Raw genomic sequence first — 24,214 nt, 5'->3', positions numbered from 1 at the left:
TATATTATATGTTTATAAAAAATAAAAAAATTAAAAAAAAAATTTAAGTCACCTTTCTACACAGACAAAAGGGAAGGCCAAGAATTATTTCCTTGGGATAAATTCCTAAGAATCACCTGATGAAAGATTATATCATTGTTCTGCTCATTCATGCAATTTTTTGACAATTTCTTTTCAAAATATCCTACTGACTCAGAACTTTCAACTGCTGATCATTCCAGTGTCTTTGGGGACTTAAAATATTAAAAATATAAATAATCAAACACAGTGAGCTCATCAGGGATGCCTACAGTTACTCTTGATTTCTTACCTTGAATCAAATATCAGGGACTTGACCTCTAACCCTTTCCCATCCTAAAGAACCTAGATTTTTGCCAGTCTTTTTACAGTTAAGTTACATGAGAGTTTTAAAAAGCTATTAAGTCAAAGTACCCCTTAATTCACATTTGAATTTACTCACTATATTTCTTACTATATTACTATCTTTCTAAAATAAACAAACAAACCAACCTGTTTTACACTGTTTTTGCTGCCATAGATGGATATAATGAGAATAATGGGAAGTTGGGGTACACACCTTCTAAAGGTTCTCTCACTAATTTGGTGGATAATGTTGGGCAAGTAATTTTTCCTTCATGGACCACACTTGCCTCATGTGCAATTATAGGAAAAAAGTGAAGAGACCATTTGGTATTAGATGGGCATTTCTGTTCCATTATTCCATGATTCTAGAAAATAAGTTGGGTAACAAGATCCCATGTTCAGTGTTAAGTATCAACCATTTTTCTATTGCCATGGTGAAGTGCTGATAAAATACAACCTTCATTATTCTGGGTCTCATATGTTAAGAGAATTTTTAAAAAATATTTATTTATGTACTTGACAGGGAGAGAGTGCAGAGGGAGAGGGAGAAGCAGACGCCCCGCTGAGCAGAGAGCCCAATGTGGGACTCCATCCTAGGACCCTGAGATCGTGACCTGGGCCCAACAGAGACGCTTAACTGACTGAACCATCAGATGCCCTATGTTAGAGAATTTTAAAGCCAAAAGTTATTTATCCCTTTTCCTAAATATTAGTCCTAGGCCTCACAACTGTTTGTGCCAGAATCAGAAATATAATCTAGATGTCCTAACTTCCAGGTCTCATACATTCCCTCTTTTTTCACCTGAATTTGTAATAAATACACACTGACAAATATTCTGTATTGTTCTTTCCTCCCCCACGTGAACACTGTAGTTGATACTATCAGTGGAGATAATTAAAACACAGGTTTATCAAGCATTTGTCTTTCCACATCTTATTTGTTTCTGGACAGACTCAGTATCCAACAGTATGAAAGTCTTGAAAGTAAAGGCTGAGAAATTATATATTTTCCTATAAGGAACAGCTCCAGGAAATTGTCAGAAAATAAACCCAGAATAACATTCAATAGCACACAGTATACACAGCTGCTAAGGCAAAAACTGATTTGAGTTTCAAAATATTGTTTGATTTAAAACACATTACCTTCCCTTTTTATAAATTTTAAGGCCTTTTTAAATGAAAAATAATTAAAAAATCTACCGGGTAAAGATTACCTCCCTCCCAAATAAAAACATGTTACTTTTTATTAGCTTTAATAATATCCACAGAGTAGTGCTAAAAATAAAACATTATCAGAAAACAGGGATGATTTATCTAAACGATGTTAAAATGCTGTCTCTTTTGCAAACTGTGTATGGGGCGGGGGTGGGGGGGGACAACCACTCCCCTCTGTCCCACTCCTGTCTAATCTTCCAGCCCCCTCCCCAGGAACCTCACACTACTCTTAGACTTGAGCACAGTGCCTCACCCACTTTTTTCCACCAAAGAGGAAAGTTCCTGGACTCTGGCTCTCAGTCTTACACAGCTACTTTGGTGCAAGACAGGGAACTAGATGAAAGCCCCTCCATCATATGCCACTCTCCCTCCCTCCCTCCCTCCCTCCAGTGGGTGCCTATAGGGAACAGCCTCTGTGATAAAATATCTCACCTTAACCTCCTCCCTTCTCAAATGTAATTTAATTCCAGCTCCTGCTCTTTCCTGGTGGGAACTGAGGGATACATAGCTTTCTCTTTATCCTCCACCAACATAATGCCAACCACAAATTTCCAATTTTCCCTAAGAGTCACTTAGTGGGGTGGATTTGAAAAATTCACTTGGTAGTAAAGACAAGTCAAATAGGAAGGAGAAAAAAAAAAAAACACACACACACACACACACACACACATTCCCTCCAAATGACAGAAACAAATTTTTTAAGACAAAAAATTATGTAAATGAAACTGGCTCCCAAAACTTTACACAATTAATTTCTTCCTAAAACATTTGCCTGCTGTCATGTGGATACAGTCTTGTGTATTTTTCAGTAGGCCTAAAAGGGTAATGTTTATCAATAAAATGTTCCTAAGTACCAAAACTAATTATACTTTATATTGCTAAATCTGGAAGTTGCTTTATTTAAAAAAAAAAAAAAATCTGAGGTTTCTATCTTTACCAAATATGTGGCTTCCTTGCTGTCTGTATTTCATTTCCCTTGCTTATTTACCAAAAGATAAACTAGTCACATTTTCCCCCTGGCTTTGCTTAGTTATAATTTTTTTAACCTCACAGACAATTTTATTTTGGAGTTTGAGAATGGGTGATCCTCTCCTTAGGTTTACTGTGTTTGTTCCAATTTAAAATTTTATCCAATTTAAAAATGCATTAGCAGAAATTCAGCCGACACACGCAAAATACTAAAACAGAGTTCAAAATGGCTGCAGAGTTTGTTCCCCATATTCTAACACTAAAGCAGTGAGTAAATAGGGATCTTTTTTTCTGTCGAAACCCCCTTTGTTCTCTAAAAACTGACTTGGCATCATCCCCCAGGTCTTTAGTGCGCAGATTGGGATCTGGCGTTAAGAATCCTCACTGAAGGAAGCTCGGAATGCTCACTGGAAATATCCTCCAGTAGCTCAAAAAAGTTTTTTCTCCACTCGTTATGTAGAACCTATGTGCATCCATCCAGCCCTAGGTTTCTATGCTAAAAACCAAATCACATTTTATCTTTGCACAAAGCTAGCTAAGGAGTCAGGTCTCTGTTCCAAGCAAACGTAGGGGAAGAGTAACACGACACAAAGAGCACAGCCTCCAAGTTAGGGGGAAAAGCTCTCTTTACTGTTACTGTGGTGGTACCAATAATCCAAGGAAAGAGGCTGTTGTGCAGAACAAGTGTCTATGTTTAGGAAGGGAATAAAGAAGCAGAGGGCATGCTTTTGAGTATGTATTCAAAACCCAGAACTTTCTGGAAGAATAAAATCAGGCACCTGAAAGAGAAAAATACAAAAACATCAATGTAAAAAGACCCACTGTCCTTACTCCTGAGATCCTTCCAATACAGATAGCCCCAAATTTTGAAATCGACATTTCTGAAGTTCAAAGCACTCCACCTGGGCACTCCACCAGCACTTTTCTATTCACAGGATAGTGGCAAAAGATGAGTCCTGCCCCCGCCCCACTTGAGCAGGTTCTTGGACTTCAGCACCTATGTCTAAGGTCAATACTCATCTTTGCTTCCCTCTCTTATTTGTCAATGACGAAGAACTCACATGTCTACTCTCTTAGCACCGAAGTTTCTCTGATAAATCAAGTATTCAAAGTTGCCTTCCAATTACACTGGACTACCTTCTCTGTTATACTAAGTATTACGTTTACTGGTGTTATTACTGTCAATCTAGAAGCTGACCTCTAGCACAGAGAGAACCCAGCACTAATTGATATAAATAACACTCATCTGTTTTAAGTAAATATCAAACAAGTGCAAAAGCTGTTTCTATATTTGGAGGAAGGTAGTCAAAAGGTACAAATTTCCTGTTATACATAGTTACCAGGGATGTAATGAACAACATGATGACTACAGTTCACACTGCCATATGATAATATAAGAAACCTCTTACAAGAACAGATCCTAGAAGTTCTCTAAAAAGGAGAAATCTATTTTTTCTTTTCTTCTTTTTGTATCAATATGAGAAGATAGATGTTAACTAAACCTATTACGGTGAACATTCCACCATATATGGAGATCAGACCATCATACTGCATACCTTAAACATATACAGTGATGCATGTTAATTATTTCTCAATAAAACTGGGGGGGGGGGAGAAAAAGAATGAAAATGGGTCATTTTAGCTCTTGGCCCATCTTCCTAATTGATGCTTTGGAGTTAAAAAAAAATTATTTTTTCAATCAATTCCAGATAATCTGAGAGGCTTTGACTTTCAAAATTCAAAAAAAAAAAAAAAACTACATGTCTAATAAGAGGTACTTGAAGGGGTGTGCGTGTGTGTGTGTGTGTGTGTGTGTGTGTATGTGTGTGTGTGTTTAAGAAATGGGTTAGGTAACTTCTCACAGTTATGTTTCTAATTGCAGAAAATACAAGATTAAACCACTTCTTATATACACTTCCTTATTTTTAACCACAGCAAATATAGATAAAACAGTAAAAACAACACTGGCTACATAAATAAGTCCAGAAAACATTGCTCTCTAGTGCTATAAAGTAGGAAGAATATATCCTAATCCATCCACAAATGAGCATGTCTTTGGTTAAAGGCAAAACAGTATTTCTTTCTCACAAATTAGCCAAAAAATTTCTAAGCCCTTTCTCCCTCTGCCTATAAAATTTAAATGTATCAAACCCAAACATCCAAACCTCACTGACAACTGAAACAGGAATGTGGAAGCCAGAACGGTAGGGACAAGGAGCAGCCTCTGTACATACCTGAGCAAAAAATTCATTTCAAAATGACATATTTTTTTAACTCTTATCCTGAGGGCAGGCTCTTTCTTCCTTAGCTAGGATTCAAGCGAGTTATTGAGATGCTCTCCTAATTTAGGGATAGTCTAGTATCTTCTCAACCACAGGGACATGCTCTTCTAAAGGCATAAGTTGGAATAAACTCTGAGAATTTTCCAAACAACATGCTAAACGCCTTGGAGATTATGAAATGTTCTCCCTCCCTGTCCCACAGCTTCAGCAGAGGCCACTGCTGTTCCTGCAAGTGTATTACATCTTTTAAGTATGTGAAGCTTTCCTGCATCCAGCTAGCTCAGCGCAGGTGTGGTAGCTCAACACTCACGCTGGGCAGCTTGCTCCATCTTCCCAGGCCACCGCCTCCCTCTCCTCCTGTCCACCCCCCTCACCGGACCCCCCACCCCCACTTCCCTTCCAGCTTATCCTACATCTGCTCCACCTCCTCCTCTTTCTCCCCCACCCCCAACCTGTGAAGTAAGGGCAGCAGGACTGGGAAGTTCAAGTCTTTTCTGCCTATAAAGGTTCACAATTTTATCATCATTCAGGCTGATAAGGGGAGAGAATAAAAGACAAAGGCTTGATCCGAGCTCGGTAAGTCCTGGGTTATATTCATTTCTGTAAGAAGTTACTTGTCTGTGAAATTTATGGAATTATCTGGACAGTGATCAGTCCACAAAATTATCTATATATATAGTTTATCTTGGGAGTTTTTGTACTGTACTCAGCTTTTACGTGTAAGGCCAGCTGCATCTCCAGTTTTAAAGAATCGTCTTTGGAGAAAAACTAAGTAGGCTAGAAAATAATATTATTTATCTCCCTCCTTCCTTTCTAACTAAACTATACGTAAAGTTCAATGTAACAAATTTGCTCACAAAAAATTAACTTTAAAGATTAGGAAACATTTATATTTTCCATACTAAATTGAAAAGAAGAAAGGTAAATTTTTAAGGTAATTTTAATATGGAGCTTTTACTATAGCTTTCCACAGATATATGTTATTTATGAACATAATTTCTACTTAACTGGATTAATTTTCTGAAGTTATTTGTGTGAGAATATTTTATGGAACATTTAGCAACCTTTGATTTTGGACCTCAAAGACATTCACTAAATTTAAAAAAAAAAGTCTCTGCAATAATTAATCACAACTCAATACCAAACTATGTATTTCTTAAGGACAAATGCCATGTGTCATTAACTTTTGTGTAGTTCAAAGAATAGAGCATAGCAAGCAAGCACAAGATGTTCCACAATGCACTTCGTATTAAATTACACTCTTCTGTTACCTTGTACATATACAAAATGTATTACCACACACTGGTCACTCACTGCAAAAGATGTACATTCTTGTCACTGTCCTGACTATGACACAGAATTCATCCCAATTGATTCAGATGAAAAGACTTGAACAAAGTTACCAATTATAGAAGTACAGGTCAGTGAAATAGACAAGCAAGGAAAAATGATGGTAGACCAGCAACAGAAAGGAAATTTTACCACTCCTTAAGCTTATAGGGCAAGGGGAGGAAATAATATTGCAGCGACTCCATTCAAAGTTGGAACCTGCACGAGGTGTCATCCAGTAGGAAATGTGGATCTGGAAGAAGGTGGCCACTGCCGGAAAAGTTATGGTCAATTGAAGAGGAGGAGGAGTTGAAGAAATACCCAGAGCTCTCTCTCTCCTGGGCTCTGATCTTCTGCCGATCTCTTTCTCTCACCAACAAAACCAACAGCAAGTCATTGTCCAAGGGACACTGGTGAGGCACAGGTGTCAGCCCAGAGCTGAGCAGAAGAGGGCAGGAAATGGATCTGGGGACAAATCCAAGAAAAATCCAGTGCCACGAATATCACATTCTCCCAACACAATAATATTTCTAATAGTAATTATTGAAGAATTAATCTTTGTTGAAGTCCATTTAACAGAAGCAAAATTTGTCATGTAGGGAGAATGGGTTTCAGGTCAAATTATATTTGATAATACATAAGTTTTAATAGGAGGCACACAGAAGAGTATATAGGTAAGGAACTCTTACTGGGAAGTAATTAAAATAAGCTGGAAAGCATAAAATAAGCATCTAAATGTCTGAGAGCAGAAGGTAAGGAGAGCAAGTTAGGTTGAGTTGGCAGAAAAGATGCAGCCCAAATGCCCAGTCTGCAGAAGAACCTGTGAGGGATTATGTGAGGGACACGTAGCAGGAAAAGATTGAGTCTTGATCCTGTGTGAAGCCAGAAAACAGAAGTTGCAGTTTCCTCCTAGCTCTTCTGGTAGACAGTAGGACAACCAGAAAAAAATTTCAGGGGCTCTTTTTCCTCCTCTCAAATCTCTTCATTTGCTTTCTGAGTCCTAAGATAACTTTACTTTGTTCACCATTAATAATGAAGTACCTAAAGTCATTCTACTCGTTCATTCATTCATTCATTCATGCTTTTTACAAGAAATGTTGCTCTGTCTTATTTATTTGTAAAATTCCGCACCACACACAATGCCCAGCTGGCACATAATAGGTTTCCATAAACATCAGTTAAATAAAAACCAGTTAATGAATGGATGAAGAAAGAAACTTACTATAAATGTTTGTTGTAAGGTACTGCAACTTTGAAGAAAACATCATGACCTGCCAATTGAATCACAAACATGAATGACATATCAGAAGGTTTAAAATTCTGATCAAGGATACAGGACTAGGAAACCTAGAGGGCTCGAAGTGGAAGGAGGCACAGCTCTACAAAGGGACAGCTGGAAACACAGAAAACAAACAGAACGCTTCATACTTCACAGCTTTGTCAAGGGAAGGTTCTGTTTACCATCAGCTGGGAGGAGACAAATAGCAGCTTTGTGGAATTATGTTTGGTGTGTTTGGTGCCAATAGGCAGAGTTGAGTTTCCAAGAATGTTTGTGATTTATTGGATAACTTAAACATTCTTACATAATTTTTTTTTCCTTCAAAAAATCTTTGCCACTACCTTGGCCATTTTTCATTCTTAACAATAGATTGTTAAGCCTGTTTGAAAGCTTGGGAATACAAAATTTAATCTAGTGTCAAGCCCTGGAAAAAAAAAATTATTTTAGCCAATACCTGTGCTTTGAAATATCAAATTTTATGAAAATTTAATCCTGGAATAGAGAAAGCAGAATCAAATTATAAATCTACTTTTTTAGAAGATGCCATGAATTTCCTGGAGGAGCACTTATAAATTCAGATTATATAGAAAAAAAAATTCTTGATTATTCTGAAAACATGTGGCATGCATTGCTTTCTAATTGGTTCATTTTCCAAGTTTTGATAACATAGCCCCCTTTGCCAAATATGTACATCAATATTTATTCGGCTAATCAACCGGTACCCAATTAATAATTCGACACCAACTTATTTTATTACTTTTCTCTGGCTAATCTATTACAGCAAAGATTTATTAGTTTTGCATAAGTAAAGCCTCCTAACCCCTTATCATTTCCACCCTGGCAACTCAGACATTAGAGTGATGAGTGGTCAGTGATAAGAAGAAGAGGAGCCGAGAGCGGGGAAAGAGAAAACAGACAAGGCAGGTGTTACCAAAAAATTTAGGACAGTAGCCTATGGTTGTTAAAATTCGGACTCAGCATCTGAGTTCTAAACTCTGTTCTACCACTGAGTGACTTCAGCATCAGTTCCTTCAGCTATAAAGTAAATGAGCTGGATTCAACTACTGCTAAGTTTCCCCCTGGCTCTCAAGTTCTGTACCACTCTCTTGGGTTTTAAGACCTCTCTTCCTTTCAGCTGAAACCCCCTCTTAAAAAAATAAGATATCACTATTTGCTTTGGCCCAAATATCACTGACCACAAGCATCATCTCTAGCTACATCCTGGAAAGACCAGAAGCCCCAACAATGCCTTAAAACTGGCATCTTCCTGGGCTTCCTGGGCTCAGTCGGTTAAGCGTCTGCCTTCAGCTCATGTCATGATCTCAGAATCCTGGGATCGAGTCCTGCATCGGGCTCCCTACTCTGTGGAGAACCTGCTCCTCCAGCTCCTTCTGCTCCTCCCCCTTCACTGTGCGCATGTGCACACACACACTCTCTCTCTGCACTGAATACATAAAGCATAAAACAAAACAAAACAAAAAACAAAATCCTGGCATCTCCCATATCCAAAAGGGAACATGGGCTGGAACACACAGTCACAAGGACTACCCTTGCAGACTTCAAAAATGAGGCCTGCACATGTCTACTTTGTCAAACAGCCTGGCTGACTTTTGACCTGACTTCTTCTTATTTGAAGCGGCTTACTGACACTGCCAATTACATCACACATAATCGAACACACATCTTGTCACCGAACCACAGATAGTGCCACGCAACATAAAGGCTCCGGGAAATACATCCTTAAAACGTAAACCGCTCACACAGAAGAGCTACCGAAGGATCTGAAAGTACATACGCAAACGGCTCCTCTGAGGTTAAATGGTCACAGTTTAGGATTCTTCAGGGGCTGCTGCCACGCACTTGCTTTTAAAAGCTTCAGTAGCTTCTTAAGACATCACATGAAACAAAAGGCCACATCTATTTCCTCCAATAAAGAGCTAGCCCAATATTCCTGGGTATGTTTAGGACATAGAAATAAAGCATGCCTTCCAGAGGTTGGAAAAAAAAAGAAAAACAGCCTTTTAGAATTAGTTTAGGCACCACTCCAATCTGAACCTTGTACCGTCCTTTTCAATCGCTGCAGAGAAACAATTAATAAAGGAACCCATTAAGCCGTGATTATTGCTGCTAAAAAAGGAAGGTAGAATTTCAGTCCTTTGAAGTAACTGAGAATGATTCAGGCCTCATTACAGAGATATAATCTACATTCATACATTTATGTTAGTGATTCAAATCTATTGGGAGAGATTGAATTCCGTTAAATAGTGCATCTTTCCTGTGGAACTTTTCTCAGGCTTTCTCGGGGTAACCTCAGAGGTGACCTAACAATGCAAAGCAGAGGAGTATTTAGGGATTCAGCTGTGCTATAAAAGAAAGGCTGTACAGAAAAGAAAAAGAAGAATGAGATATAATCTAAAAAGCTATGTCAGCTTTTCCTTTGGGCTGTTTTGTGAATGCCCTTCCTGTCATCACGCTGTACAGAAGAACGGCGAAAGGACTGTAGAAGTTTTAAACACTGCACCTGCTGCAACTAGATTTTAATATGGAAGTCTGACGATGTGTTTTTTTCCCATTTCAAACAGAATGAAAATATGAAACTTCTCACAAAGAGCCCAACAGCTTTCTCTGTTGGAGCAGAAAGTCAGTAGATGTGGGGGTGAGGGGAATAGAGGGGGGACTACCTTCAGGGTAGGAGGGGGTGTCTTTTGTGAGTCTAAAAAAAATTAAGAGGATCTCAAGCTGGCATCAATAGTGTTGATGTCCAGTGTAGAGAAACCTCAAAATTACAACTTCCTATATTTTATAACTTTTTACTGCAGAATCTTTACTGTATGGTTTCATCAAACATTAAAAAAAAAACATGCAGTTTTAATTAGTTTTGTCAGTTCAAACATTTGGATTCTACTGAACAGTTGGACTGAAACTCAAATCCCTTAGAAACACTACGCTTTCTTCCAAGCATTCGTTAGGTCAGGTATAAAACTGTGAACTAGAAAATTAAAATTAGCACAGTGATTTCATTTTTAAACAGCCAAGCTTTAATGAAAGAACAAAACTTCGAGCATACGAATGACGTATGTTCTTTATTTAAGTTTCCAATTAATGCTACAAAAATCAAAACTAATTGTATTAAATTAAAAAAACCTACTGTGCTATTCACCACATTGTCAAAATCTTTTCAGTAAGCATTGCAATTGGTTATAAACAAATGCAATTAAAATCCTGATTCTAGCATTACATGGTTCTATTTCAAAGGCTCTGAATGCATAGGAAAGTATAAGCAGATGCAAGTAGTCATTTTTTTCAGGTCACTAAACAACGTAATTGGGCAATTATTGCTAATGCCCATCGCTAAAGTTAGATTTTTTATTTCTCTGTATTTTCTCCTCTTCACAATGAAGACTAAGGTCAAATGCACATTGTAGGGATTCTGGCTTGTTGTATATACAGACACCAGCCCCTCTGATTAGCTCCCTTCCAATTACAGTTACAGAGGTCAAACTCCCAAGTTCACCTTGAAGCGATTCTCCATCTTAGAACAGCAGTCTAACTATTAAGTTGAAGCATATGAAATTGCCGCTCTGGAAGGTCAAAAAATAGAAAATGCAGCAATTTCATATGCTTCGACATAACACTAATGTTTAACTGCCTTACAGAACACAAATATTTGACGCCATGACATCTTCAGTTCCTCCTCCCAGTCAAGCCTTCCCTACCCAGTACACAGCAATTCTTGTAGGGATCCTCTTGGAACTATCTCTTACTGGGATCAGAACCGATTATCACAGTTATCTGCGTCTCGTGCCTCTTAATTCTTGGCAAGGCTTCCTAGCCAAGGATTTGGTTCTATCTATACCTGGATTGTGAGCATTGCTAGCGACCCGGTGAGGGTGAGAAGGAGGGAGAACGGGTAGTGCAGCTCTATCCTAAAATAGAGCCCTCTTGACATTAAATGTAAGGATAGAAAAAAGAAGGACGCCCCTATTATGGCCAAGTGCAAAGGAAATCGCATGGAAAACAGCAGAACATTCGGCCAAAGCCTACGGGTAAATCTTCGCAATTTCAGTAAAGTGCGTTCGCTTTGAAGTGCACGCGTGATTCAGTAAAGGGCTCATGCTAGCAATTAGAAACTGGTCCTTTCGGTCCCCTGTTTCATTTGCGCCAAGGGAGAGGCGACTTTTAAGGGTGACGATAAATCTCCCTCAGCTTAAAAGGCAGAGAGGGCCAAAGTGTGAACTTTTTACTTCAGCAACGGAAGCGAGAAACCAGTGATTCATTAAAGCGGAGACCTCCTTGGAAGCTGGCAGAAGAGGAGGAAAAGAAGCTAATTATGTCTCCCTTTTCTGGGCTCACTCCGACCAGTTTATAATCTGCTGCTTTAGAGGGTGTATCCACGGCATCCTCCGCTTTCTCCCCCAGCCCGCCCCTCCTTCTGGGAGCCAGAGGGGGAGGGAAAACGTCCGCCAGGCGGCAAGCTCCAGGTGGCTCAGAAGCGCTTCTCTGCCAAAGGAAGGGGGGAAAGCTCCTACGCTGGAGAACAAGTGAGAAGGGGGCTCCCCAGAGGGGACCGGTTCAGGCTGGAGGACCGCAAACTTCGGAGAGCCCGAGAGGCAGCTCGCGCCGGCGGCCCGCGCAGCCCGCACGCCGCCGCTTCCCAGCAGCTCGCCGGAGCTGGAGGCGCGGGGCGGAGGCTGCGGCCGCGGGGCCACGGGGAAGGGACCCGGCAGCCCCCAGCTCCGCGGAGGCATCGGGCTCTCTCCTCCTTGCTCCCCTACTCTCCCCCCTCTCGGCCCCCTCCCCCTCCCTCTCCCTGGCGTTCCCAGCAGCCGAGGGTTTCAGATGTCCCACCGCCGTTTGACCCCCCTCCCCCCGCTTCTCCACCCCTGCAAATGAGGTTTGACCAGCAGAGGCAGAGCCCACCTCTGGCTTAGAATCACTGACATTTAGACTCCAGGCTTCAACCTGTTTACAAGCGGGCTTTCCAAAGGAAGGGGGTGGGGGGGGGAGGGAAACAGGGCCAAACAAAACACCAACCGCCATCTCCCCCAAACAAGAAGTGACTTTCTGGAGGCTTCAAATCAACAGGCACCACCAAAAAGAGAAAGCAAGAGGGGGAAGGAGACAACGGCGACCGGCAGCTCGCCTCCAGTTCTGACAACTCCAAACGGACGCGCTTTTAGAACCGGCTAGCAGGCTGGGGCTCTGCGGAGAGGGGCGAGAAGGTGCCAACCCCCGAGAGGCGCAGATCTCTCCCCCAGCCTCCCACCCCGACCTCTGTGGGTTTTGTTCACCGTGCTGTCATCTGTTTTTTAGACTTTTTTTTTTTTTTTTTTTTTTTTTTGCATCTAACATGGTGAAGAAAGGAGTGAAGAAGAGAACAAAGTAACTCCTAGGGGAGTGGAGATCGCTGGTGACCAACACCACCACCGCCACCACCAGCTCCTGCTACTGCGGCCACCCACGTCCACCATTCACCGGGAGACTCGAGAGGCGCACGGCAGCGGATCCGAGAAAGGAGCGAGGAGAGGCAGCCGGCCCTTCCGAGGAGTTATGGATGTTGGTGCATTCACTTCTGGCCAGATCCGCGCCCAGAGGGAGCTAACCAGCGGCCGCCACCTCCAGCTGTCTCCTTGCCTCGCACCAGGTCTTACCCTTCCAGTATGTTCCTTCTGATGAGACAATTTCCAGTGCCGAGAGTTTCAGTACAATGTGGAAATGGATACTGACACATTGTGCCTCAGCCTTTCCCCACCTGCCTGGCTGCTGCTGCTGCTTCTTGTTGCTGTTCTTGGTGTCTTCCATCCCTGTCACCTGCCAAGCCCTTGGTCGGGACATGGTGTCACCAGAGGCCACCAACTCCTCTTCTTCTTCCTCCTCCTCCTCCTCCTCGTCGTCTTCCTCCTTCTCCCCTCCTGCCAGTGCGGGGAGGCATGTGCGGAGCTACAATCACCTCCAAGGAGACGTCCGCTGGAGAAAGCTATTCTCTTTTACCAAGTACTTTCTTAAGATTGAGAAGAACGGGAAGGTCAGCGGTACCAAGAAGGAGAACTGCCCGTACAGTAAGTAACAAACGCGCGCTCCCCTCCTTCCAATTATCCACCCCCCACCCCACAAGGGGGGGAAAATCTGTTCCAGATGTGGCCAGCTAAATATTTACGTCCCCAACCCCTGTAAAATGATTAAGTGGAATACTTTCACACTAAATCACTCCCCCCCATACATTGTGCTGCCGCACCCCCTCTCCTTGGCGCAGCTCCCTCCACACCCCGGACTCTTTGCCACCCCTTCTGCCCCGTCTCTCCGGCTTGTCATTCCCAGGACCACGCAGGGCGCTGGAGAGTTGTTGCTGTGCCTAGATGCCCCCTCTCCGTCTCCATAGCCCTTCCGCACCTCATCTCAAGGTCCCCTCTCCCTCCCTTCTGGAAATGGCTCGAGTAAACACATTTGGTTTCTTTTCGCTGGCAATCTTATTAAGAGTTTTGGGACAGTTTCCTCAAGCTGAAAATAATTATCAGCTGTCAATTATAGGGGCTTTATGGGACCTTTATTTAAGAAAGAAAAGTCAATTCCGCTGGCTCCCCACCCCGATCTCTTTACCCCACTACCTATCTAGACAGGAGTGCAAACGTTTTTCTGGTTCTGATTTCCCCCCCCTCATGTTGGTCTGAGTGATCGCAGTCCATGAAGTCAGCTTTTCAGGCACCACCGCTGCTATTTGTCTTCTGCCTGCCTTCTCTCTTGGTAACATGATGCTCATGTCTGCATTGTCAATGGCATATGCGCTGCTTTGTGGTGTCCTGTTGTACTCCTTTCTTCTGAAACCTCTCATATTGCAGAGCCATACTACTACAGCACTGTAAACATCTGGGACTGGATTCACACAGACCTCACACAAATTTCATTGTCATTCTTTTATTTTCAAAGTAAAAGTCATAAGTCTGTTTCCATGGCTATAGTTTGTCCCCTTGGATGAGGTTTTCTGCTAAGGACGAATTACGCCCTCCGCCTCATCCCTGGATTTCTTTCCATTTTCTTCTCTCTCTTTCCTTCTTTAGCTCTTTCGCTTCTTTCTTGCAGGGCTGTGGGCTGGGTAGAGGGAGGGAGAACTAGAAGAGGAGGGGTGGATATTGTGTCTCTTCTTGAATCAGTCCAGCAAAGCCAGATTATTCCGTTGGCTTCCTTTCCTAGTTACTTTCAAGTGGTGAGACTTATTCACTCTCTATTGATTGCTGTTTGAAAGGATCCTGAGGCTATGTAATGGCACACTGAGGACAGTAGACAATGACATTTAAACATCTTTAATGACCATTTAGCACTATCTCAATGGTCCTTCCAAATTACCCTTTATGTGTCAGTTGTTTGGGAATTTCTTGCCAACTGACTTAAATACAAGGGTTGGACATTCCAAGATACCTTGGCCCAGAAAAGTATCTGGTACTAAGGGGAAAGACAGTTAATCAGAATTTAGCATTCTCTTTTTAAATAAAGATTTATAGGAATTAAGACTTAAGATTTCTTATTTGGGGATCCACATATATTCAGCATTAACTTCTGTTCCTCTTCAGCAGCTGCTTCCATTTACTAAAATTAGCAGTATGTTTAGAAGTAATAAATGTACTTGTGAAAGTATTTTAAAGTATTCCATCTTGTATTTAATATAGAGATGTTAAATAGTCCATTACCTATTTTTTTTCCATTCTGATTCATAGAAAGTGGCTGAAATAATGTCATTTATGATTTTTTTTGTTTGAAAGTCATTTGTTACCTGAATTCATTAGATACTGTGCATAGATGTAATAGTTGTTGATTAAAATTTAATACCTTTGTTCACTTCTAAAACAAAAGAGCTGTGTCATCCAGGTAGGATGATAGGGGAAGAAGTAAGCTAAACACTTGCTAAAGAGTGAGATGGGAGTTTAAAAAGAAAAAAAAAAAAATCCCCATTGACTGAAACCTTGCTTTGTATTTTTAGTTCATGGAGATAAATATATTTTCAAAGTGTTAACCTTGAGTAAAATTCCATTTTTTTTTCCTGACACTAATTTGATTTTGCTATTGGTATATTTTAAGTGTCTTTATAATGTGATACAAGGACCAATCTATACTAGTTTGTTTACGCAACTGAAATTAATATTTTCTAAAATAATAATTGTGTGTGCTTATTTAATAAAATGATTGTCAGGATACACATAGAAGTATATTTTTACAAGACTTATCTGTGAAGAGAAAAGTATATAAGTTTTATTGCATAAAAACTAGTGTGGAAAATTTCCACTTTAACTATCCAAAATATAATAATATCTCTTCCATATGATAAAGTGTAGCAACAGCCCTTGTTAAAATATCATATCTTATATAGTAATGCAATGTTAATTAATGGTTGAAAATGAAAGGGGGTGGGGCTTACTGCTAAATAATGTCAAACCAGAATAATTTAGGCTTTCCAAGAACATCTGTATCAAAACATAGCAAGTGAAAAGTAGAGGTTGAAAAAGTCTTAATTTCACATGTGGCTGGGTAATCAGAACACTGCTACAATTTCCAGCTGGACTGATTCAGCTGAACTACATGGTATCATTAAGATATTGTCTAAATGTTGCATAATTACATGTGAACAAACTTTTGCCATGCCTACAGGGTAACCAGCCAGCCAGCCCACCAAATGGTAGCCTGCTAAATATTAGGGTTTCTGAAGAGTGTCAGTTCCTTGTCCAAAAACCACTTTTCAGTAACATTTTCCTAAACAAGTTATTAATTATTCTCAATATACAAAGCTGTTCTTTTGAGGTTTGCTTATTTGAAGCTTAATTTTCTTTGTTACTTTTGACCTTAGTATTATTGCTGCTAAAATACAATAACAGCTTATCTAAGAGGTTACATGTTTGGGATGTCCTGGGTAATTAAACAACTGCTTTACTGGCTTTTTGCCAGCAAAATACTAACAAAAGGGAAGTAAGGAAATCACCCATAAGCATTGCAAAATCATTTTTAACTTCTACCTCCAAAGCTGGTTCCCAGAAATTGGATGGTTCTAAAAATATTATATGCCTAAAGAAACTCTTCGCAATTTGGGTGATTATAATTTTTTTTTTTTTTTTTTTTTTTTTTTTTTAGTGGAAGAGGGGTGGTTTTGGTTTGCTTCTATGCCATTATATGAAAATAGAATAAAGGGAGCAAAGATGAATTATGTTTTTCAGCTAGAAATCTAAGAAAGCTTGAATAATTTAGAATAGCTGTAGTGTATCTGTCACTAGGTTTGCTTAGGCTCATTTAAGTTTGTTTTATCATTCTTTACATCTAGCGCTTTGCCCTTGAAACATTACCACTCAGCTCCAGTTCTGGCCTCCTAGAAAGGCTGGATACAGCTGTTAGATACCCTTGCAACTGGGACTGGGTAGACTTACTTCTGGATGTGAGTGGACTGTGGGCTTCTCCTACGGTGGTCACTTGTAGAAAAGGGGAGTCTAGTGAAAAGAAAATGTATCCCTAAACTTGAGATTGCCGAGAATGGCTATTCTCAAAACAGAAAGCCACAGTGCTTGGGAGTCTTTGCAGGAAAGGAGCTCCGGAAACAACAGAGAAATCAGTGTAGCATGTGCTTATTTCTTCAAATATATAGATCATTTAACACATCATGGTCCTATAATTAAGGTATAACTACCCATATTTTTTCAAAGATGAAGCTGAAAAAAGGAAATTATCCAAGGTCATTCAACTGGAAACCAAATCTATTTGGTTATTTCTTTTACCTCCACTACTGGCAACATTGATGCCAATAATATTCTAATTAGATGCCTCAAACCTCTAAACAACAAATTCTAAAATGGTAATCACTTCTTGCAATGAACACAGACAGTTCTTCAGGTTCAAACTGGAACAGTAGTAAATTGGGAGAGGAACAGAAATGAAACATGTTCAAGGTATCGTCACTGCGGGTGGCTACATGGTATCAGACAAGGTTAGTGCATTCTCTAAGTGAAATATCTCTTTCGGTATTTTGTTTGGGAATATATCTGCTTATGGAAATACAAAGTACATGTACACAGATCTCATCTCTTGAGCAGGGCATTAGAAATACATGACCATTTAAGAAAAACCCGTGAATGTCATTGTGTATAGTAATTGTTTTACAGCTGAGGGCAAAATGTTTAATTGTTCCCACGTGTAATAAAGTAATTTTTTTTGTAAATACCAGTGTGAAATTGGGCTGTTGCAGAAACTTCTGATATACGACTCTAAAAAGGGCAAAATCGTAGAGACCTCAAGCTATATATGTATATTAAGAAGGCTTTAAAATGAGTCTACAAATCTAAAAGGTATTTTACCACATATAAATGACAAATTACTGTCTAGGATTGAAGGTTTGCCTTATTACTTCTGAATCAGGACTAGGACTTATTATAGGAAGTAAGGGCAAGAAAGTAATTGTTGAGAAAAATAGGGATTTGAATATCATCTCCCAATAAATATACAATGGATTTTTGGAAAGGAAACCTATATACAACTGTTATCTTATTTAAGTTGTGGTCATTTCTAGAGTTTGATTGCATAATTTACAGCTGACAGCACTTAATCATGCGCACTGAGGATTTATGCAGGTGGAAGGCACTGTATTTAATGTTTACATGACACTGTCCTGTTGCCTTTACTGCATTCCTACCATATGGACCCTCCACTTTGATGGCTTTGTTATAAATCCATTTAAAAAATGCACAGTTACAGAGTTTCCTCTTCATAAACCTGATTTATAACCTACTAGAAGAAACCCAAGAAAACAGTTGGCAGAAATCACATGCCATATTAGAGTATGAGAACTCAGAAATGCCAATTTCTAGGTAGGTCTTGGGTATTTTAGGATTCTATTAGGCAAAGGTATGGCCCATTCTTTAAAAACAGGTGTTTTCAAAATGATGATTAAGCACAGAATTTAAAAGAAAAATTGTGTCTCACAGAGCGAAGGAAACTCCATTGCATGCATATTTTCTTCTATACTTTTACTGTCTGGTTTAGAGCAAAAAGGCAGTTCATTTTTTTAGTGTTTAATGAACTTATAGTAGAATATGAATGAGCACTTTAAATTCCTGCACAGTCACCTTCATGTGCAGAGGCAAACCCCATTTATTATCCAAATGTCTGACTTTCCACAAGCCAAAAATGCTGGAAAAAAGTTGACAGCTCATTTGAAATGGAGCTAATGTTCCTCACATTTATGAGCTGCCTGTGAATATCTACATCTTTCCTAAGCCTTAAATGTCTGGATACTTATCCAAAATTGTAGTACAAATGATATTTCTTTATTATCCTTCAGAAAGAAGAGTAATACATGTGTATTAGTTCAAAGTGATTTTAATCTATCTTAACATTAATTCTGTGAACTCTGCAATGAAGAGTAATTCAGATGACATTTTTAGTATTACTATTCCAACATTTGTTCGCATTAAGAGTTGATACTTGCTTAATATAAATAAGTAAAATATTAGCATTTTCCTCCCAGAATTTAAGTTCTTTTTCAATCTTCCAGTATGATGAGACATAAGATTTATGGTTATGTAATTTTAATACAGCTTTATCACAGTCTAGAAGATAATGAACCTCATTTTGTCTCAAGTCTTTTATGCAGAAATATCTTCATTTTTTATGGTGTATTGCAATGATTTCAGACTCATTTACATTTACCATGTGACCAGTGGTGTTGTTACTTGGTTTTGCCAATCAAAAATACTTAACTTTTCATCACTGGCATTCTTTTTTTTTTTCCCCCCCCAGTGCCTGCTCCCTTTACCTGTGCCAGTCAGTCTGGATGACAAGTGACAACCTAGAACTAGGCCTCTAAAGTTAGTGAAAGAAAATGTACCCGCATCTTGGGAAGTCATCAGTAACACTCTGACCAAGAATTAATGAATATTAAGTGTCAATGTTTTATAGAATCAGTTTAAAACCAAATATTTAATCAGTACAGAGTTGACACAAATAGAAAGTTTCAAGATGCCTAAAAGGGAGTCAGGTCATTCACCAAATAATAGCCTTAAAGGCTCCCTGGCCTTAAAATCAGGTCAGTTGTGTTCTTTCTTTGAACACTGTGTTCTAATTGGAACAATAAATCAAAGAAGACACTCGGAGTAGATTCCCATGTAAGGTGGACAACTGGACAGTGACTTTTTACTGCTGCTAACACGTGCATCCAATTACCATCTGAAAGATTCATAGTGCTGGCAGTAAAGCATTGCCTCATTTTATAGTTCACCTAATAATTCTTTAGCCTAAATCTGTCCACCTTTACCTATATCTAATCTGTCAGTATGTGTGTTATCATTAATGAGGAATTTTCAAATGTTTGGCATGCTTCCTACAGTGAATGATGACATGGAGCGATTAATGAACCATTTAATTAACCATAATAGAAGAGGCAAAGTATTGATTAAGTCGATATATCCCCAACTTCAGGTAACTGTCAACTAAATATAACCTAATAACTGCACCACAGCTATCACTTAATTATGAATAGTGTGGGGTAACTGCAACTCAATTCCAAATAGCAATGTTTAACTGCAAAATTGAGAACTTTTAAAAAAGATCATTTTTCTATAATCATTATTTTCTTTCAAGCACCTGGTGTTAACATGCTTTACTGAAAAACGTATGTGTTGGTTTTCATCCTTAACCTTGTTTGATGCCTTGCCCCTAATTGAGGATAACCCGACATATTCATAAAGTCTCTACAAGTCAAGGCTCATCAACTTCTAATAGTTGTCTTTTTTTTTTTTTAAGAATTTATTTATTTATTTGACAGAGAGAAAGAGTGAGAGAGGGAACACAAGCGGGAGGGGGTGTGGGAGAGGGAGAAGCAGGTTCATTGCAGAGCAGGGAGCCCAATGCGGGGCTCCGTCCCAGGACCCTGGGATCATGACCTGAGCTGAAGGCAGACACTTAAAGACTGAGCCACTCAGGGGCCTCGATAGTTCTGTCTTGAGACATTTATACACCTGAAATATTAGCCACCTGTGGTAGCCCTGCCTCTGATACTTTTTCAGAAACCATGATGCCTTTTCAGTTCTTCATTATTTTCCTCCTCTTTTTCTCGTCCCCTCCTCCCACCCGACTTTTCCCTGGTTTCCAAACCCTTTCCATACCACTTGGGCCAGGGAAAGTCATCCATTATCATTGCTTACATGTCATATTTGGAGTCAGCAGCCTCAACCTTTTTGAATGTGCAACATCCAAGATAGATAGCTTATATTCTATGCATAAACTTCTTCAGCAATGTAAATTCCACATACCCCATCAGGAGTCGCTTCTCATGTTGAATCTCCAGTGAATTCTCTCTTATCCCAGCACTCAGGTCAATTTCTTATAGCCTTGCCTTTAGTGAAATAGGCAAACCATAGAAAAGTACCTTCTGTGAATGAATGCTGACTGGTTATTAAATCATCCTTCTGTAGTTTGTCCCAGATTAAATATTCTGTTTCCAATTACTCTCTTTACAGGTTCCTTTTACCTTTCTTTTAACTTGTTTTAGTACATGTAACACTTATTAGCTACTTTGTCAATTTCCCTACCTTTCTGTCTTTGGACTCCTGTGAGAGAAAGTAAAGACGATTTAGAGAATCAAATAACTATTTTTCTTCTATTTTAGTCAACATTTATTTCAAAGAAGATGAATGCTAACCATAAAGGTTTTTACTATTTCCAATTTCATGATTTTCCTTAAATTACAAAGCTTCTCTGTACATCCCTGCCAAATGTAGCTTTAAAAAATAAAACTCGTTTTCTTATTAATAATGATTGTCAAAAAATGTAAAATACACATGCATATATATACTCCAACCTGACCAAATATAGAAATGCATATATCTTTGTTGGAAAAATATTAAGACACTGACAGGAGTTAGAATTTGAGTTAATAGAAACGTGTTCGTATTTCTTTCAAGGAAGAGCCTTTTTGTACTGATGGCTGAATTAATTTATTTTTATTATATACAGAATCTGACTATATATGTTAGATTGCTTTGTTACCATAGTAATTAAAAGTCAAGCTTCTTTTTACAATTGACTTCAAATTAAAAAAACACAATTGGTTTCAAATTACATAAATATATAGATGTAGATATATTCCCAAAGCCTAAATTTCTTTGATTTATTAATAGAATTATTAAAAGAAAAATTAATATTTTGTACCATGGGGAAAATGGTGACATTGATATTAATTTACAAACTATTTCTCATCTAAAGTGCGCTATATTTACAATGTTATTAATAACAGTAATTACCAATTTAGTAAACCAGATTTCTAGGGCATTTTTTGGAACATCTCCATAGAAGGGTATGATTCCACAAATATGAAAAAAAAAGTGCTAAGCGTGTTGATCAGATTATGGAATAAAAACTTAATAAACAAAACTACAGAAGTGCTTTAAAGCTGAAGCAAGAGAGACAGTAAAGGACATATAATTAGAAGGTTCGAAGCCAGAGGAAAAGCAGAAGAAGCCAGAGAGCATTTAGACACAGACTGTGGAAGGAGGAGGACATGCTTTTTGCTAGAGTGATGGAGACAAGGGTTTTGAACTCCCAGGAAAGAGATCAAGCTAATGAGTAGCACTGCAAAAGGGCTGACATGACAAGAAAGGTGTGAAGGAAATATAACCCAAGCACTGGCATTTGATGGCATGTTAAATTAACTGAAATGAGAACCTGTGATCTAAAAAGAATCCTACAGAAGTAATCGCACCACGGTATCAAAGTAAGAAAGGCTAAGTCCAGAGTTCCTGCTAAAGAGGCAGTAGGAAAGAGGGATTAAAAGTGTGGGCTTTGATTAAAAGTGATTACAAGTATGGTCCTGGATTGAAAATGCGCTTTGAAGACACAGAAGTCGGTGTAGTTAAGGTTTTGAACTGCCAGACAACAGTGTATGACTTGGGCAAGTTGTTATCAGTAAAACAACAACATTAACAATACCTTCCTCTTTCCTATATGGTCGCAATTAAATGAGATTATTCATGCATGCAGCAGAAATTGGGTGTCTGCTTTGTGTCAGATACTGTGTGACACGTACATACAGTACTGAAAAACGATGGTTTTGCTCTCATAGTCTAAAGACAGTGACCGAAAGAAAGAAAGAAAGATCAAGTAAACAAAGATGTGATGAAAAATTGGGGTAAATGCTAGGAAGAAACAAGTAGTATACTCTAAAAGAAAACAATTGGGAACTATTCTAAACCTCATGGTTAAAAGGCATCTGAAGGTAGGGGGTAGGAAGAGGATGGCGAGTGATGCCTCCTCCAAGAAGTACAGAATCAGCGCACTGAGCCTGGGGTTTGGTGAGAAGTTTGGAGAAGTCAGACTTAATGAATGGACTAGATTAATAGTGCCTGGTGCCTAATAAGGCCTCATCAAATGGGTATTATATAAAGAAAATGTAAAGATGATGCTTCCCTTTGTTTTAAGGAAAAGGATCAGTAAAGCAACTAGCAGATTATTTGCTGAAGAAGGAAGTAAAAATACTGGAACTGAAGAAAGGCAGGAATTAGGAATCACTTAACATTTTTATTAAAGGGAAATATTTGGACATCTGAAATTATTTAAGATTTGCAATTGTAGTATTTGTAATGCTCTAAAGTTTGGGCGGAAAGAACAAAGATCTGATTTATTAAGAAACTAATAACAGATATTTGAAAACTGAAGATAATTTGAGGAGAGAGAGAGAGAGGAGTTGAAAATTAAGAAGATAACACAGGAGTTCAAGGACATATTGTAAAAGAACAAAGGAAAACAAACAGGGAAGAAATAGGTCACCGTGGAGACTGGAGGAAAGGAGATTATTGCAGAAAAGGCAAAAAGAGAAAAGCGATTCTAGGTGAGATATTTCAAGACAAACTATGCTTCCATTTGTGATACGATTTTGAGCCAGGATTATCAGAGAGGCTCAGCTCTCAGTAAATTCTGTAGAAGGTTCTTCATTCTCATCCCATGACTGTGGCCTTTTTGGCCACATAGCCTCAAAGGGTTTACAATCTAGACATAGATCCTCACGAGGGGTTGGAAGATAATATAAGACATTTATATTAACCACCAAAGAAGCAGGGCAGAAACAAAGCGGACAGCAACCCACGCAATGCATGAATGACATGGGCAGGATCACACTGGCAATAAGGACTCCAGCTAGACATCGATAGAACGAAAGGAGCAAGAATGTCCTAAAAGAGAGCCCAGAACCTTGTATGAAGTTTCCAGGCAATAACAGGTAGGCAAAGGAGGTGGAGCAGAGTTTACAGGCTGGGGCTACCTTATGAAACACTAAGTAACATACACTAGAAAGTGCTGTCCTGCGGGGCGGGACTACGGTATATAAATACCCTTGTATTTGAGAACTTCAATTTTCTGCTAAAATGCTACATGAACAGATTTTTCATTTAAAATTGGCCTTCATTATTTGTTTTACTTCTTGAAGTAAAGGAAAAACAAAGAGAAAGCAGAGAAATATTTTACAAGGCTGTATAAATTATAGTATAATAGATGTAGCCTAAACATACTGAAATTCTAGCTTGATCAGCAAAACAAACCAAAACTCAAAACTGACTTTATATTAGGGACACAAAATAGTTCTTATGATCCATCCCAAATGGCACTCATCGTTATTTAAAAATTTAAAATAGTCTCTACTGCAGAAGTTCTTAAAATACACATAGCGCTGGGAAGGGTTTTGTCATTTCTCAGCCGATTCCCAAAGGCTACTATTGAAGCCTCATCAGTACTTGCTCCCATTGTGTATTTCTTCTTGTCA

The 24,214-nt window shown here is 39.1% G+C and overlaps 1 protein-coding gene across 1 annotated transcript in view; it reads left to right on the top strand.

The window, feature by feature from the left end:
- The first annotated feature begins 12,269 nt into the window (after nucleotides 1–12,269).
- The window catches only part of FGF10 (fibroblast growth factor 10), an 80,678-nt gene continuing 68,733 nt past the window's right edge, over nucleotides 12,270–24,214 (top strand). Inside the window, exon 1 of the mRNA XM_032851439.1 lies at nucleotides 12,270–13,496. Coding sequence (XP_032707330.1) covers nucleotides 13,145–13,496 — 352 coding nt within the window. The 5' untranslated portion in view covers nucleotides 12,270–13,144. The remainder of the gene's footprint in view (nucleotides 13,497–24,214) is intronic.

Source organism: Lontra canadensis, unplaced genomic scaffold (assembly GCF_010015895.1).
Source record: "Lontra canadensis isolate GAN:19392208 unplaced genomic scaffold, GSC_riverotter_1.0 scaffold5, whole genome shotgun sequence".
NCBI classification, from domain to species: domain Eukaryota; kingdom Metazoa; phylum Chordata; class Mammalia; order Carnivora; family Mustelidae; genus Lontra; species Lontra canadensis.
This window is presented reverse-complemented; position numbering and strand designations above follow the sequence as displayed.